The 14,676-nt window shown below is 36.8% G+C and overlaps 1 protein-coding gene across 3 annotated transcripts; it reads right to left on the bottom strand.

Annotated features, from left to right (window-relative positions):
- Positions 4,918 to 14,231, bottom strand: LOC109835732 (protein TPR3-like). Of its 3 annotated transcripts, none has more exons than XM_020403744.1 (27): positions 14,122 to 14,231; positions 13,794 to 13,892; positions 13,527 to 13,706; positions 12,784 to 12,897; positions 12,545 to 12,703; positions 11,779 to 11,956; positions 11,582 to 11,705; positions 11,336 to 11,451; positions 11,074 to 11,233; positions 10,866 to 10,975; positions 10,719 to 10,788; positions 10,570 to 10,643; positions 10,385 to 10,480; positions 10,208 to 10,303; positions 9,945 to 10,072; positions 9,615 to 9,849; positions 9,316 to 9,480; positions 9,135 to 9,221; positions 8,813 to 8,959; positions 8,141 to 8,242; positions 7,883 to 8,062; positions 7,681 to 7,809; positions 7,510 to 7,605; positions 7,082 to 7,270; positions 6,828 to 6,994; positions 5,692 to 5,940; positions 4,918 to 5,245 (listed from the first exon to the last, which is right to left on the bottom strand). In XM_020403744.1, exons 2-26 carry the CDS (start codon positions 13,871 to 13,873, stop codon positions 5,730 to 5,732), a joined length of 3,393 nt encoding a protein of 1,130 aa, XP_020259333.1. In that variant the 5' UTR covers positions 13,874 to 13,892; positions 14,122 to 14,231; the 3' UTR covers positions 4,918 to 5,245; positions 5,692 to 5,729. The 3 variants fall into 3 exon arrangements, with proteins under 3 accessions (XP_020259333.1, XP_020259331.1, XP_020259332.1); XM_020403742.1 differs by having other exon boundaries at positions 5,734 to 5,940; XM_020403743.1 differs by having other exon boundaries at positions 5,734 to 5,940; positions 10,902 to 10,975.

Below are 14,676 nucleotides of genomic sequence, written 5' to 3'. Positions count from 1 at the left end.
TGCAGTCATTCATGGATCTGGATACAAGTCATAGTTGTAACCTTTCTTAAGCTATAAAACAGAGTCTAAATTGCAACAATATAACTTGCAACCAGCCTCAAAGTTAAGTTGGGGTTAAAAAAAATCCGAAAACAAATAGTGGCAACTGTAACTATAAATTCCAAAAGTTAAAAAAAATCAAAAAAAATTGTGGCTCCAATATATGCATAGTAGCTATGGTAACTGTAGTTAAATACAACTGACACCTGCATTGTAATTATCGTTTATGTGAGAGAATTGCAACTACATTTCTAACGAACCAAACAACTCCTGAGTGTCTAACTATGTTCAGGACAGCTAATTTAGTTGTTCGTAACCTCTATAACGGTCTTTAATGTAGTGATAATAGTCATCATAGAATATCGTACAATAGTGTGTGATGCATGCTAGAACTAATAGCATCTATCTTAGTTGCAAAACATAGTCATCGTTAGAATTTCAAAAGGACATGGTTCAACTTTAAGCTAGGCATACTTGTTCTTCTACTTTAAGATTTGGTTCTACGTACTTAGGTTTTAATAATAATTGCAATGAAAGAGGTTGAAAGAGGTTGATTCTTGTCACGGGCACTCTGATTAAGTTTGGTGACCTAATATTTTGGTTTATGCGTTCCTTAACGTTGACAATTCTAATCTTAGATATGCTAATCATCAAGTAATCCATTGCGCTTGGACTTTTCATGGAGGAATCAATCCTCAACCATATAGTATATGGTTTTGTTGCTAGATACATTAGTGTAGAGTTATATAGGGAGCTAAAATACTTAGCATGGGACAGAATTTAGGAGCAATAACCACTTTTATTTTTATCAGTTAGTGAAGATAGGTTAGGTTAATTAGGATTCACCTAATCCGCGTCTTATTCGAGGTTAAGAGTGAATTGGTAAACTCCAAGGGACGACATATGAGGGGGCGAGAGATGCAGTGGGAGAAAATTTCTGAAGCCATCTTTCCGAAAGCAGCTTCTAGTGCCAGTCTCAGTGTTTTTTTTCTCCCTTCTCGTAGAACTCCATTTTGATGTTTTAAGCTTTCAAGGATGTCTCCTCAGAACTTCTAGTCTTTTTTTGTTTTATATATTGGGAAGAATAGGAAACAAAGTAGATTTTCTCTATCCGGTGACGACACGATTCGCTCCCGGATGTTTACATCTCCTCTGGTTCCTACTCTCTTTCGGTTCTTTTGGATTGCTCATGTAAATATTTACCTAAAATCTATTTTATATAATATATATCATGAACAGGGTTCCTCACCCTGTTTAAAATCTTCAAAAAAAAAAAAAGAGTGAATTGGTAAATAATGAACAAGACATAGACCATCTATAGAAACTAATCCCAGTTACCTAAAAAGAAAAAAAAAAATCCTTAATCTTATCCCAGATACTTAAAATAAAAAAAGTCAGACAAAATTATTGAATGATCTAAAATGACAGGCTAGATTGAAAAGCAACACATGATCCTTTTGACATGTTATTGCACTCAAATGATTGTTACCACTTTTTTTCCCCTATTTGATCTTTTAAAAAAATTCAAGAGACTCATGTGCATTTTCACAATATTAGTAGGAAAGTCTCTATCTTGCCTCATGATAACCATCTTTCACCAAACAACTGTAGATAGATAGCTAACAAAAAGATTTATGTCTCGCTCTCTGCCCTTATATGCAACGGGAGATTCTACCATTTTTGGTGTGTAGTATAAGCAACAACTAAATCCGTACAAATTCTTTCAAAAAAAATCAATAACAGATACAATTAATGATTAAATCCTAAATGAAATATAGTTATCATTAAACTTCTGATACTCGAGTCGCTCTCTAGATGGAAAACAAACAAGCGTTTAGCTTCTTCATCGAAAATGATATCTTCAAAGTTGATATTCTATCTGTTGGATTTTTTGGTCAAAACTGCTTTCCAAAATGAGTTTACCAAAATGAGTTTTCAAACTATATATATATTAACTATAAGTATTTTTCATAAATGCTTAGTAGCCTAGTGGAAAGTTTATGTTTTGGTGTTTCAAAAGGTCCCTTGTTCGAGGCGAGAAGTGTTTTATTTGAATTAATCACTCATAAGTTCTAATGGGCCGTAGGCCAATGGGCCGGGGATCGGGGCTAATCGGGCTGAGGCGCTAAGTGACGCTTTGTTAGGCGCACTTTGCACTTCGCACGGAGGCATCGGGGCGAGGTGGCGCTGTTTGGCGCCAACCTTGGTTCGCCTGTTTGACGTTGTTCGTTCATTCGACGAGGTTCGTCTGTCATACGAGGTTCGTCTGTCATACGAGGTTCGCCTGTTTGACGAGGTTCGTCTGTCATACGAGGTTCGCCTGTTTGATGAGGTTCGCTCGATCGACGAGGTTCGCATGTCATACGAGGTTCGCCTATTTGACTATGTTCGCTCGTTCGATGATGTTCGTCTGTCATACGATGTTCGCCTGTTTGACGACGTTCGTTTATCAAACGAGGTTCGTCTGATATGCTGAGACGTGACCCTCGCGTTTCGTAGCAACGCGTCCATTGATTGCCTCGTATTTAGCAGTTACTGCATGCAGAAGTTACAATAATATTAAGAGCAATTTAATGCATTGATGTTACAATCTTAATTGTCATTAAGAATTGTAACAGTCATATTAATTGCTAATGACTCTTGAGCTGGTCTTAGAGGCCTATAAATAGCGCCATTGGGCAGCTCTTGGTTGTTGTTGGAAAAACTCTCTCGCGAGTGTGGAATACGAACGTCAGTATAGACATTGGGCAGCTCTTGGTTGTTGTTGGAAAAACTCTCTCGCGAGTGTGGAATACGAACGTCAGTATAGAATACGAACGTCGGTATACCCACGCGAGCTTGGAATACGAACGTCAGATTGACGTTGTTGTTGTGCTGCTGCTGCAGAACTGTGCCCGCAGGAACCCTGAAACCGAACGGTTTGAAACCGAAAGGTTTTGAACCGAAATGTTCTGAGATCGAGGAGATCTTTTGCCTTGACCGAAAGGTCTTACAGATCGAGGAGATCTTGACAGTACTGGGTTGGTGCACACCAGAGTACTGTACAGTTGTTCCTGAAAGCAGTTTGGCCTTGAGATCCTTGCACCGGAGTAGGCCAAATATTGCTTTAAGCATAGCGTTTTCACAAACGCACAACAGTTAATTGAAAATTTTAAAATAACAGCACATCATCATTCACTGTTCAATTCCAAATTTCACCTTAATTTCCAACACTATCTAACTTTGAAAATTAATCTTATATAATCTTTTCTTATTTCTATTACGTTTTATATTATGGGTCTGTTCAGTTATTTCCTAAAAATCAAGAAATGGAAATGGAAAAGGTGAAAATCTCAAAAAGTACTATTTCTTCCATTTCCATCCCTAAAACTCACACACAACATTCAATAAAATATTATTTTCATCCAACAACTCATCCACATCATCTAATAAAATATTATTTTCATCTAACCACTCATCCATCACATCTAATAAAATATTATTTTTCATCTAATAACTCATCCATCACATCTAATAAATTATTATTTTCATCCAAACATCACTCAACTCATCTCTTCTCATCATTTCAAATCACTCATATCATCCAATAAAATATTATAACAATTCACCTCATCTCATTAACATTTCATTTCTTTGTTTTCATTCCAAAAAGTTGTGAAAACACTTTGTTTTCATCCTAAAAAGTTGTGAAAACACTTTTCTTAATCTTTCTTCACATCACCCAATAATACAATGACAATTCATCTCATCTCATTTCATTTCTTATTTTTAAGAATGAACCAAACAAAAGAAAACAACAAACTACAGGAAATAGGTTTCTTATAATTCATTTCCTTATTTTTTTCGTCAACCAAAAAACATCAAAACTAGTTTTCTTAAAAAATCACTCACATCATCCAATAATAATGTGACAACTCATCTCATCTCATCTCCATTTCTTTGATTTCCTTCTTTTTTTAGCCAACCAAACAATTCAAAAACCTATTTTTCTTAGAAATAGGTTTCTATTTCTTTGATTTCCCATTTTTTAAGGCAAACGAACAGGCCCTTATCTAAACGGATGCAATGTCTTTTCCATAACTTTTAGCTCCTGTACTTCCTCTTTGCTAATTAATCATAGAGATGCTCTCTTTTTAAGTGTATGATGATGTCATTTGGCTAAAACTGAAGATAACAATCAAAGAAGGTTAACGTCGCATCCCAAAAAAGTGTTCTAAATGTTGCTGATGCGATCGAAAACCATTTTGGTTTTGGATAAAGATATCGTTATCTCCAAGTATATCACAAGACCAACAAGTGATAATGGTATAAAATAAGTTAAGATCCTGGATATAATTTTTCTAAATAAATTTATACACAAAGAAAGATCATAGCAAAGCAAAGGATCCTGCATAACATTAAACTAATTTATGGTCTGTTTGGATGGAGGATAGAGAGGGGGGAGAGGAGGAGAAACGTAAGTTTAACCTTGTTTGAGAGCTGCATTTAAGAGGGTAGAGGAGTGAATGGGTGAGAAATTTGTGCCAAAATGTTACACCCCAAATTAGGAGGTAATGAAGGGGAAGGGAACGAAAGAGAAATTTTCCCCTCCCTCCCCTTCCCTAAGTGAACTCCCAAACATATTAAGGAGTAAATTAAAGTATTAGGAGGGAGAAGGGAAGGGGAGGAGACTTTGCTCCATTGCTCACTGAACGATGCAGTTGAGATCCAATGAAACTATTTTCAATCTCTGAATAATAAATACTAATAAGAGAGGTCATCTCCCTCTGATACAATAATCGTCGAGTCTATTGATCTGAGAGAAACATTATTGTATCGTCGAGTCTATTGATCTGAGATAAACATTCTTTCATCAGCTTTCAAATAAAAATTCACATGTCAGAGAACATTTTCAGATTGAAATTCAAATACCAGGGAACCGGCCGGCTCCATAATATTACCCACATCAAAGGTTTCTTTATTCATACAGTTACTTGAAACTAGACGAGCATAATTACAAGCTAGGTTCTATAACTTAGTTTGATACCATATTAACAGAAGGAAAGTCTAACCCAAATAAACAGATAATTAAGGCCTACAACCATATATTTATGTTCTCACATTGCAAATATATGTAGATATTAAGCTGACAGGAAGTCTACCAAATGACCCTTTGCGCATATTGCTGGCATATATTCATCCACTGCTGCTACCTCGGATAGCTAGGCTGCGTAGAGGGGGAAAAGACACTAATGAAATTGTAATAAAATGTAAATAAACAATAATATAGGGATTAGTTACTCCAGATGCACCTCACATACTATGATGTTACAGTCACTTATATGCCTTGAAAAAGCTTTTTCATTATCACCTAAACTCCCTGAACCTCAAGGGATAGTACTTTTTTTTTCTTTTCTTTTCCCTTTTTATCTTTTTTTCTTTGGTCATTTTTCCGGCTAAAGAAAGAACAAAAGGTGATTCGTAATCACGTGATTCTCGTATGACATATCAACCTAAGTTGGGGAACAACAGCGTCCAGAGCTCTGGAATTTCAAGTTATAATAAGATTGTTTAGGGAATATTAGTGGCTGTACGTTCATACTATAGGGGGTGTGTATGCAACTAACCCATAATATAATACGGATGCTTATTGTACTGATATGACGCTTTTACCTTAGTTATGTTATGGTTGGGGAACTTTGAAATTTCTATCACCTCTGAGGTTGATCTGAACTTGATGATCCAGCCGGAGGCACTGGGGACATGCTGCTTGCAGATCCATTTTCAGCGGGTGGAGCAGCTCCCCATCTACCTTCGGATTCTAACGGTTCCAATACATGAACATTGCCATCTGTAAGTCCCAGGGCAAGTTGGTTGGGTTCTGATGGATGTGCAGCAATTACAGTTGGATAGACGCTTGAGCTAGAATCACATAAGAACCATAGATAGGAAGTTAGAAGAGATCATGATACAGTCCGTAGGCATAGCATATACTAAGCATTTTGCTTCGTGTCTTTAAGAATTATATAGAAGAAAATCCCAAAACATATTTAAAAAGAATACGGTTGTTTAAAATTATGAAAGTAGGAACTAGGAAGTAGTGTCCATACAGTTCAAATTAATTCCCAAGTTTGTCATATAGGGTAGCCAAATGTACTGTTCTAAAATTGCAGGAAATATAGGGTAGTTAAATGTATCATTCTAAGGACAACAGTGCTTCATGCCCTTTCAAGTTTCTTAATGATATGTTGTTTCAAGAAGAAAGACTTGTCTGCCCGATAATGTTATTTATGTGACTAAAGATATGCATGATAGAGAAATTTAAGTTGTGACTAGAGAGATGCATGATAGAGAAATATAAGTACGAGTACCAATCAACTCTTGAATATCATATCTTACATCAAGGTCTGAAATTAAGTCATTGTCCTTTACATTTGTTATAAATGTAAGCTCCTAGGTGCGTTTTATAGGAGAGTTGATGTATTAGTTTGCTGATGATATTGTTCGAAAGACGAGACAAGATAATGGACTGCTTTATAATTAGAGAGAAGATATAGAATCTTAAAGAAAATGTATAATTGATGGGCAAGCAACACATATGAGATAGTAAGCTAAGTATTTTCAAATTAACAGCCAAATTACCAAACTACAGTTTGTTACATAGAAGTCAAGAACATGCAAGTTGGACCATCAAGAAATATCAAGAGAGGAATGAAGGGAAAGATTAACAGCATGACTAAAGATAAAATAACCATATATTACAGTGCACTACAGGTAAGAAGCCAGTATTTTTCAGAAGCAAAAACTACCTGAGATTAGCAGGGAGATAGGCGGCAGGATTGATTCGACATCTCAGCTTGAAATTCGCAGCATTAAATATGCAAACGCTAGCATCCAAGAAACTTGCATATATCAACTGACTGTCACAAGAGAATGTGGCGTGGGAGATTGGCGCAGAACCTTCACGTGGAACCCACTATAGACCGAATTTTCACAAGTTAACAAATAAAGCAAATATAGTATTTGAGGAACTGAAATCTGGAGTTCTCAGAAAAGACAATACCTGCTTAACACACTCTAGGTTACTGGTTTCATATAGAGCTATTTGGGTCTCATGTACAGCTAGGAAGTGTATCTGATCCTGATGGAACTGAACACGGGTATCTGAAACAGTAGGTGAACTATGACCTGATGGAATTTGCAAGAACTTGTTCTTTTGTTTCTCCCATCCATCAGTTCCCCAAACAAAAAGCTGCAGAAGAAACATAGTAAAGTGACATGAGGTTCCAAAATTTTCCTTATGATATTTAAGTTGTTCATATGAAAGACCAGAAATGATAAAATCTGAAAGTGGGCTTGAAAACTTCCATGAAGATTCAATACGAGGAAATCAAGTTAAGTGTATTGACACAGCACCAATGCTGGGGCCAGTTTCCAGCAGAACAAAAATTGTAACAATCATATGTTGCCATATGTAAGATAAAATGTCACCTGAGAATCAGCTCCAGATGAGACCAGAACGTTTAGAGAATTTGAGAAGGCAAGACCAGTAATTCTTTTTGAATGGCCTCTAAGCTTGCTCTTGACCTGTATAAAGAATTGGTTAGAACCTAACTTTCCCTTCTCAATAAAGCAAACAATATTGTTTCTTTTTCTTCGTACCTCATCAACTCGGACATTGTAGATTTGGATTGTAGAGTCGTCCATCCCTATAGCAATAATGTTGTTGTCTTGAGGATGGAATGCAAGAAATGTCGCTGCAGGTGGCGGAGCCATGAAAGTTGTCATTGTCTGCAATAAACGCAAGCCAAATTTGTTAACATAGAAAATAAGAACACTTTGTGTTACTGAGTTAAAAGATTACCTTAAAGGTCATCATATTGAATAGAGAAATTTTGCCCCCTGATGCTGACATGACATAAGAATCATTCTTTGACAGAGCAAAGCAAGAAACTGCTTCCTCAGGATTGGTGTTGGCTCTATCATTGGTCATCAATATGCCACTTGGTGGTTGCCATAATTGTGGGTCAATGCTTGCAGTTGCCTACAAAGTGTAGTATGTGAGAAAACACATATGCAAGGCTCTATGTCCTTGAATGCTGGAATAGACATTTTTTTATACCTTCCCATTGTTACTTCGAGGCCACTTCCAAAGAAGATGAATAGCATTGGATGCTAACGCTAGGATTGAAACACCCGAATTTGTATAAATCAACCTCGATATCTGTAATAACAGAAACTCAATCTAATAAGAATCTTCAACTAATGTCAACAAAAATTTATTACTAATGTCAACAAAAAATTATAATAAAAGTTCTCTGCTTTTGCAGATGAAATCTCAATGGCAAAAGATGAGTTAAGGGAAATTTATGTAAAAGGTTAAAGAACATATGAATTAGGCTTGCAATTGTGGAGATATGTGACATAAAAGCAGGCATGTTAAATTTCTAGCATGCATGACTCATAACACACGGATTGCATGAATGATGTTTCCCCAGCCACACTCTACTTGGGATATAAAAGCAGACATGTAATTTCTGACATGCACAACGCAAGTGTTTCCCCAGCCACACTCTACTTGGGATATAAAAGCAGACATGTAATTTCTGACATGCACAACGCAAGACACAAAGGATTGCATGTGTGATGTATCCCAAGCTACACACTGCTTGAGAAATCAGTAAACTTCCATTCGTGGAGTCCAAATATCCTATATCAGAATACAAAGAGAGACTCTCGGAGTGATATAGCAACAAAAAAAGGCAATATAATAGAACTAACAAAAAGGTGTTACCTTGCTCGCTCTCATGTTATCCATAAGCCATAAAGATCGACATTGTGTGGGTTCATTAATTTCAGTAAGCTTCCAAATCCTTGATTTGTCTGTCAAGTCATCAGGTATTCTTGGTTTTACATCCATTAAGCTTCTAGCATCTCCATTCTGTCAACATTAATGTCAGGTTGAACATAAATCTTTAAGCGCCATAAGGAAATATATATTTGGATGAAAATGGTTCAAATGAGTAAGGAGAAAAAAGTGACTCATGCTGCATCATTGATTATTTGTTGAAAAGAAATCATTAGAGAAGAAATATTTGAATGAAAATGTCACCAACCATCCCAGTCATTGCTGCCGCTGGAGAAGCTCTATCCATTAATCCAGAACTCGTTGCAGCAGCACCAGCAGAAAGAGGTACTACATTCTGCATAAGCAGTAGAACGTCCAAGTCATGAAGCAGAGTTATCTCCTAATCTGAAATCATAGGCCAAATGCTTCTAGTAATCACGGGTGGTTACCTTTGTGGCATTGTCTGCAACAGTTCTAGAATTATCAAAAGGACGATTTTCAAATGTACGCAACAGACGCAATCCATCAGCATTTGCCAAAATTTTAATTCCGTTTTCATGTGCAGAAACGGCCAACAGCGTTCCCTCCTTGTTGAAGCGTATATGCGGACTTGCCTAATAATTACAGGTATTAAAGACGCCTATGAGATAATTATGTATGAGCTATACTTTCATCATAGTGTGTATGTGCACGCATATTTGAGTGAATTTTTAATTATAGCCATATGGGGACTCATAATAAAACATACAGGTAGACCACCATCAGCATCAACCGTTGTCAAGAGGTTGACATTATCCATATCCCAGTATTTGATCACAAACTCATCACCAGCAGCTAAAAAGCGGTTCTTAGTGGTATCAAATTGCACCACACCCAATGACCTTTTACGAAATCCAAGGTATGTTCTCTTCACAGCTCCTTCACTTTCATTCCATTCTACGAGATATGAATCCCCTTCTTTGCTAGTTCCACAGGAAAAGAGCCTACAAAGAGAAATTGGTAAGTTTGCAAGTACTACAAGCAACAAAAGAATATGAATATACTACCATCACAAAATGAGCCAGTTCAAAAAGCAAACCTGGAACCATCAGCACTATAAGCCATAGTAGTACACCAATGACCTGGGGCATCATAATCAACTCTAGACCCCAAATTATCATATAACCATGCCTTTATCTTACCATCTAACGCTGTCGAAAAGATGAACTGTATATTTACAGAATAAAAACTTTAGTTGGGGTGTACAGCATGTAACAATATAATATTAGAAAATTTATAAATTACAAAAATTTAATAATACATAGAACTTGAAACTACACCTAGATGTTATTGCAAGTTTACCTGAATGTTCTCCTTGTGGTGTGGACAAACAGAGTAAACAGGCGCCTCATGACCTTCAAAAGTATACTGTTTTGTTCCACTAGCAGCATCCCAGACCTAGTAAAGCACAATATTAATATACATACATAACAAAGATATAAATATTTACTATCCCCATATTTTACACCAGAAACAAACCTTAATTGTCTTGTCATCCCCGCAGGTTATTATGCTTAGTTGCTTATTGGGTTGAGCAAATGCAAGATCATTAACACCACCAGCATGAGCATCAATCTGCCAATTTTGACAGAACTCATGAGTTACAAGTATAAAGAAGCAAATGCTAAGAAAGGCATCAACAGCAAAGGTTTGTACATGTATACCTCTAGGTGCTGTCTAATAGCATCACTGCCGTGGTAAGTGTATATTTGCGCAATATGCCTTGAATAAGCAACACCTAGGAAATTCAAATGGCATTGTTAAAACTTCGGGTTTTTAAAGAAAATTTATTTGTTTTATTGTATAAGCTTACCAAACAAGGAGCCATCTGGGCTCCATATTATGCGGTTAACTGAGACACCAGGATCTTTGACAAGAGCAGTCTGTTCACACAATTAAACTTAATTTACTATGATATTCCAGAGATTATGAGTTCAACATATACTTTCAGTCAAAAAACCTGGAGTGACATTGAACATGCTCCAAGCTCCCAAACCTTGAAGTTCCTATGAACTAGTCGCTCCCTAGTGCCAACATCCCATAGTCCAATGTCGCCCATATTTGTACCAACTAAACCACAACAGAAACACCAAAAATATTAGCTGCAGCTTGAGAAAGAAAAAAAAATGGAAAATTTTGGACAGTTGGATAATGAAGAGAAAGATCACCCAGAAGCAAGGTTTGCAAGGTTGGATGAAAATCCATGCTCATGGGAGTTGAGCCCTGGTTGAGTGTCCGTGCAACAGTTTTTGGCAACTCATCAGGTGTGTATGCAGCTTGACTGTGACTCTGATAGGAAACTGGCAATATATTTACAGATAGATTACCCTGAACAAGGTGTTGAAAATTGAAAAGATCAAATAAAAGATCGTAAGGACATCACAAATATTAATACTTTAGCGCCTCCACGCCAAAGGCAGATCATAATACCTCATCAGAAATACCAATAGGCCTAGTTCTCTTAGATATATGATCAGAATCTACTGATGGATATTCTATAACAGGGTTCGCAGTTGGTGGAGTCCTTGGATGCTTCAGAAGAGCAGCTATATAAACAAACGACGTTAAGAAATTACAGATAATACATGTCAACTTTAATTATAACTTAATAAGAGGCAGAATTTTGCTGAAAAGAAATGTAGTGTAACATCTGCTAAAATAAACAAGTAAACGTACCAGGATTTGTCGAAGCGCTAAGTCCAAGGGCGCCACCAGAAACTGCTGGATGAGTAACCGTTGACGGATTAGACATCCAACCAGCTAACGGTGCCGGGACTGGTGCTGGTGCAGGTTGAAAAGGCTGGAACAGCCAAAAATCAAGTCAAATGGTGATCATAAAAAATAATTTACTAGCACCAATGTCCGCTGCTTACCACATGCGTACCCAGTGGAGGGAAACCTCCAGCTTTGGGTAAAGATCCAAGCAGTGGACTGTTTGCTGATGACTGGGCATGTGCACCATTTGGCTGAGCACAGGAATGATCAACAAAGAGGGTTTTAATATCCGGATTAGGCCTGGGGTTCTTACAAAGCTGATGCTGCCAGTTTAAGCTGCCAGATTAAAGAATAGCATCAGATCTCCTCCAAGCACTCATATTATAAAGTCATTTTAGCTTAGATTATGCAAGAATATAACATAATTTGATGAATCGAGAATAAGAATCATGTGTCAAATTGAACATGGCTTTGATATGAACTGCAGTGTCTAATGGTCATGCATACCACAGGCACAACATGCTCAGATATTTAAGCATGAAGAGATTCCTCTTGAGTTGACATAATACAGGTGCATGCAAAAATAATGATTGCAGAAAGAAATAGAGATATCAGCCCCTATTTTAGACTGCTCTGATTTTGTACATTTGGTGACAATGCTAAATGGCAACATTCTAACAAGTGGCAAAGCAGGTTGAGTAATTACAAGCTAACAGAATGTCATTGATTTACACCACCTTTCTTTTTGCAAATATAAATGCATAATTTGTTCATTCAGACCGGAGTATTACCTTTCCATTAGTCTAAACTTGAAAACAAAGTGCCGGCAATGAAATTGAGATAAGCAAACAAATTTACTGCTGAAAAAACTTAGAATGACAGTTATCAAAATGCAAGATTTGGAAACCATCATTTGAAAGTTACCTTTGATTAATAAGGGTGCGTAACCTTGAACTTTTAAGAGTTGGGAACTGCAGCTTCTCACGGAAAAGAGGGTTTGCTTCGATTAGCTTCTTAAGTTCGACCAGCATAATAGCTCTTGCAGATTTGGAGTCCCCATACTTCGAGAGTTGCTCATTTTCCCTTAAAGATAGATAACTCTTGTCACACGTCAAACATTTATTTGGCCAAACAGAGAATACAGGAGAAGTTTCAATTCAAACCTAAAATTTTCCAATGTCAATAGTTGGGTGATTTCCTTAAATAGTTCCTCATTAAACGAAGCAAACACCTTCAAATCCTTGACAAGTATCTCAACAGCCTTGGGACGATCACGCCTTAGAGAAAAAGAACACTTAATAACAGAAAAATATTTATAAATAATAACTATTTCTTTAAAATAGTTACTATACCACCTTGAACTGAAAAAAGGAACATTGTGCACTACCCCATGCATTACTTTTCCACATCCTTGGTCCATACAACGAAAATCAATGGGAGGTGTTTCAATACAAATGACCAACCACACAGCATTAAAAAATATATATTATCCCACATCGACGAACCATCCTCCAGCATTCTCCCTTAAAAAGAAATATTTACAAAAAAGATAACAAAAGATTCCAATAGCTCGCCCAAGAACTATAATTGTGCATGAACTGTATACCACCCCATATATCAGTTCTCCCACGTCATTGGCCCTTACAAGGAAACTTTGTAAAATGTTTCAACACAAATGAACCCGCACAAAAAGGAAATATAACTTATCAAACATGCATTGACCATTTTCTATCAGTTTACTTTAGAAAGAAACATTCAGAAAATGACAGAACAAAGAATCTAATAGTTTACCAAAGAGCTATGATTGTGCGCACATCGCAAATTTATCTAAATCTCTCTTTTATTTTTGCACAATGACCAAAAATTTCTAGCATCTACCATATCAAAATGCAAGGGTTTAGCTTACTTGTCCAAGGCCTCAAGGTACTTTTGTTTCCGAATCTCAAAGAAAATTTTCATGGAGTATCTGTTATCATCGACTTTCGTGAAACCGGACAGGTATTTCTCTACCTCATCCCAGTTCCCGCTGTGAACTTTCTCCTCGAAGTATTTCATGTTGAAAAAGAAACCAGATTCCTGTTCCAATCTGTCACACAGAAACAAACAATTTAGTTAAAAGTCTAATCTGAATCAAAATTCACAAAGATATAATCTTTCTAAAAAAAACACAAACTTGTGAACAGTCTCCTTGAACTTCTCCTCATCGAGAAACTGCAGAATCAAGAAAACCAGCTCTCTACTGAGAGACGACATCTCAGCTGTGCTCCAAACCCTAAAACATGAAGGCGGCAAAAAACTCAAATAAGAGTACAATTAGGGTTAATTTTCTAGAAACACATCAAATCGGGGCATGAGGAACCCTATCGCACGAGAATCTAGGGCAAAGTTACCAAAACTAGATGGACTTGATGAGATCGGTTCGAAATTGGGGAAAGTAGACATTTTTTTAGATTTTATTCATTAAAAAAAAGGGAAATTGAAAAAAATCAACCGATGCAAACCTCGGATTTGAGCAAAGAAGAGTAAATCCCTCGCTCTCTTCTGATCTTTTGGAGAGAAATTTGGTTGAAAATTGGAAGAAACTTTTCTGTTTGAAATGGGAAGGGAATTTTATTTATAGGAAGAAAGCAAACAGATGAGCGTTGATAAGCCAATGTTCGTATCATATAAGTACTGTACTTATACGGTGGTGAGCTATCATACGATAAGCACGTGAAGTACACCCACGGTTCCCCATGAGAGTGCGTTTGATCAGGAAAGGGGGAGTGAGGATCGGCTGTGACTCGCCAAACGCAGAACAGACAGGAAAACCAATAGAAAATTGCGGTTTCATTTTCAAATAAAAAAAACCTAACGAACCCTCTTCTTTTAAATTTTCTCTTATTACTTTTTATGCCATCCACACATTGCATACTTGCAGAGGCACGATGGTACACGTTTAAATGTATGTAATCTTAAAAATCATGAGAGCGCTATTTTTTTTCCCATCCATTTCTTATTATAAAGTCCTATATAAACTCAGTTTGCCCCATGTATATCTTGCATGGGGGGCAGTT

The sequence above is a fragment of the Asparagus officinalis genome, chromosome 3, assembly GCF_001876935.1.
Source record: "Asparagus officinalis chromosome 3, Aspof.V1, whole genome shotgun sequence".
Lineage (NCBI taxonomy): Eukaryota > Viridiplantae > Streptophyta > Magnoliopsida > Asparagales > Asparagaceae > Asparagus > Asparagus officinalis.
Note: the sequence above shows the minus strand (reverse complement) of the source record. Positions and strands in the feature narration are given on the sequence as shown.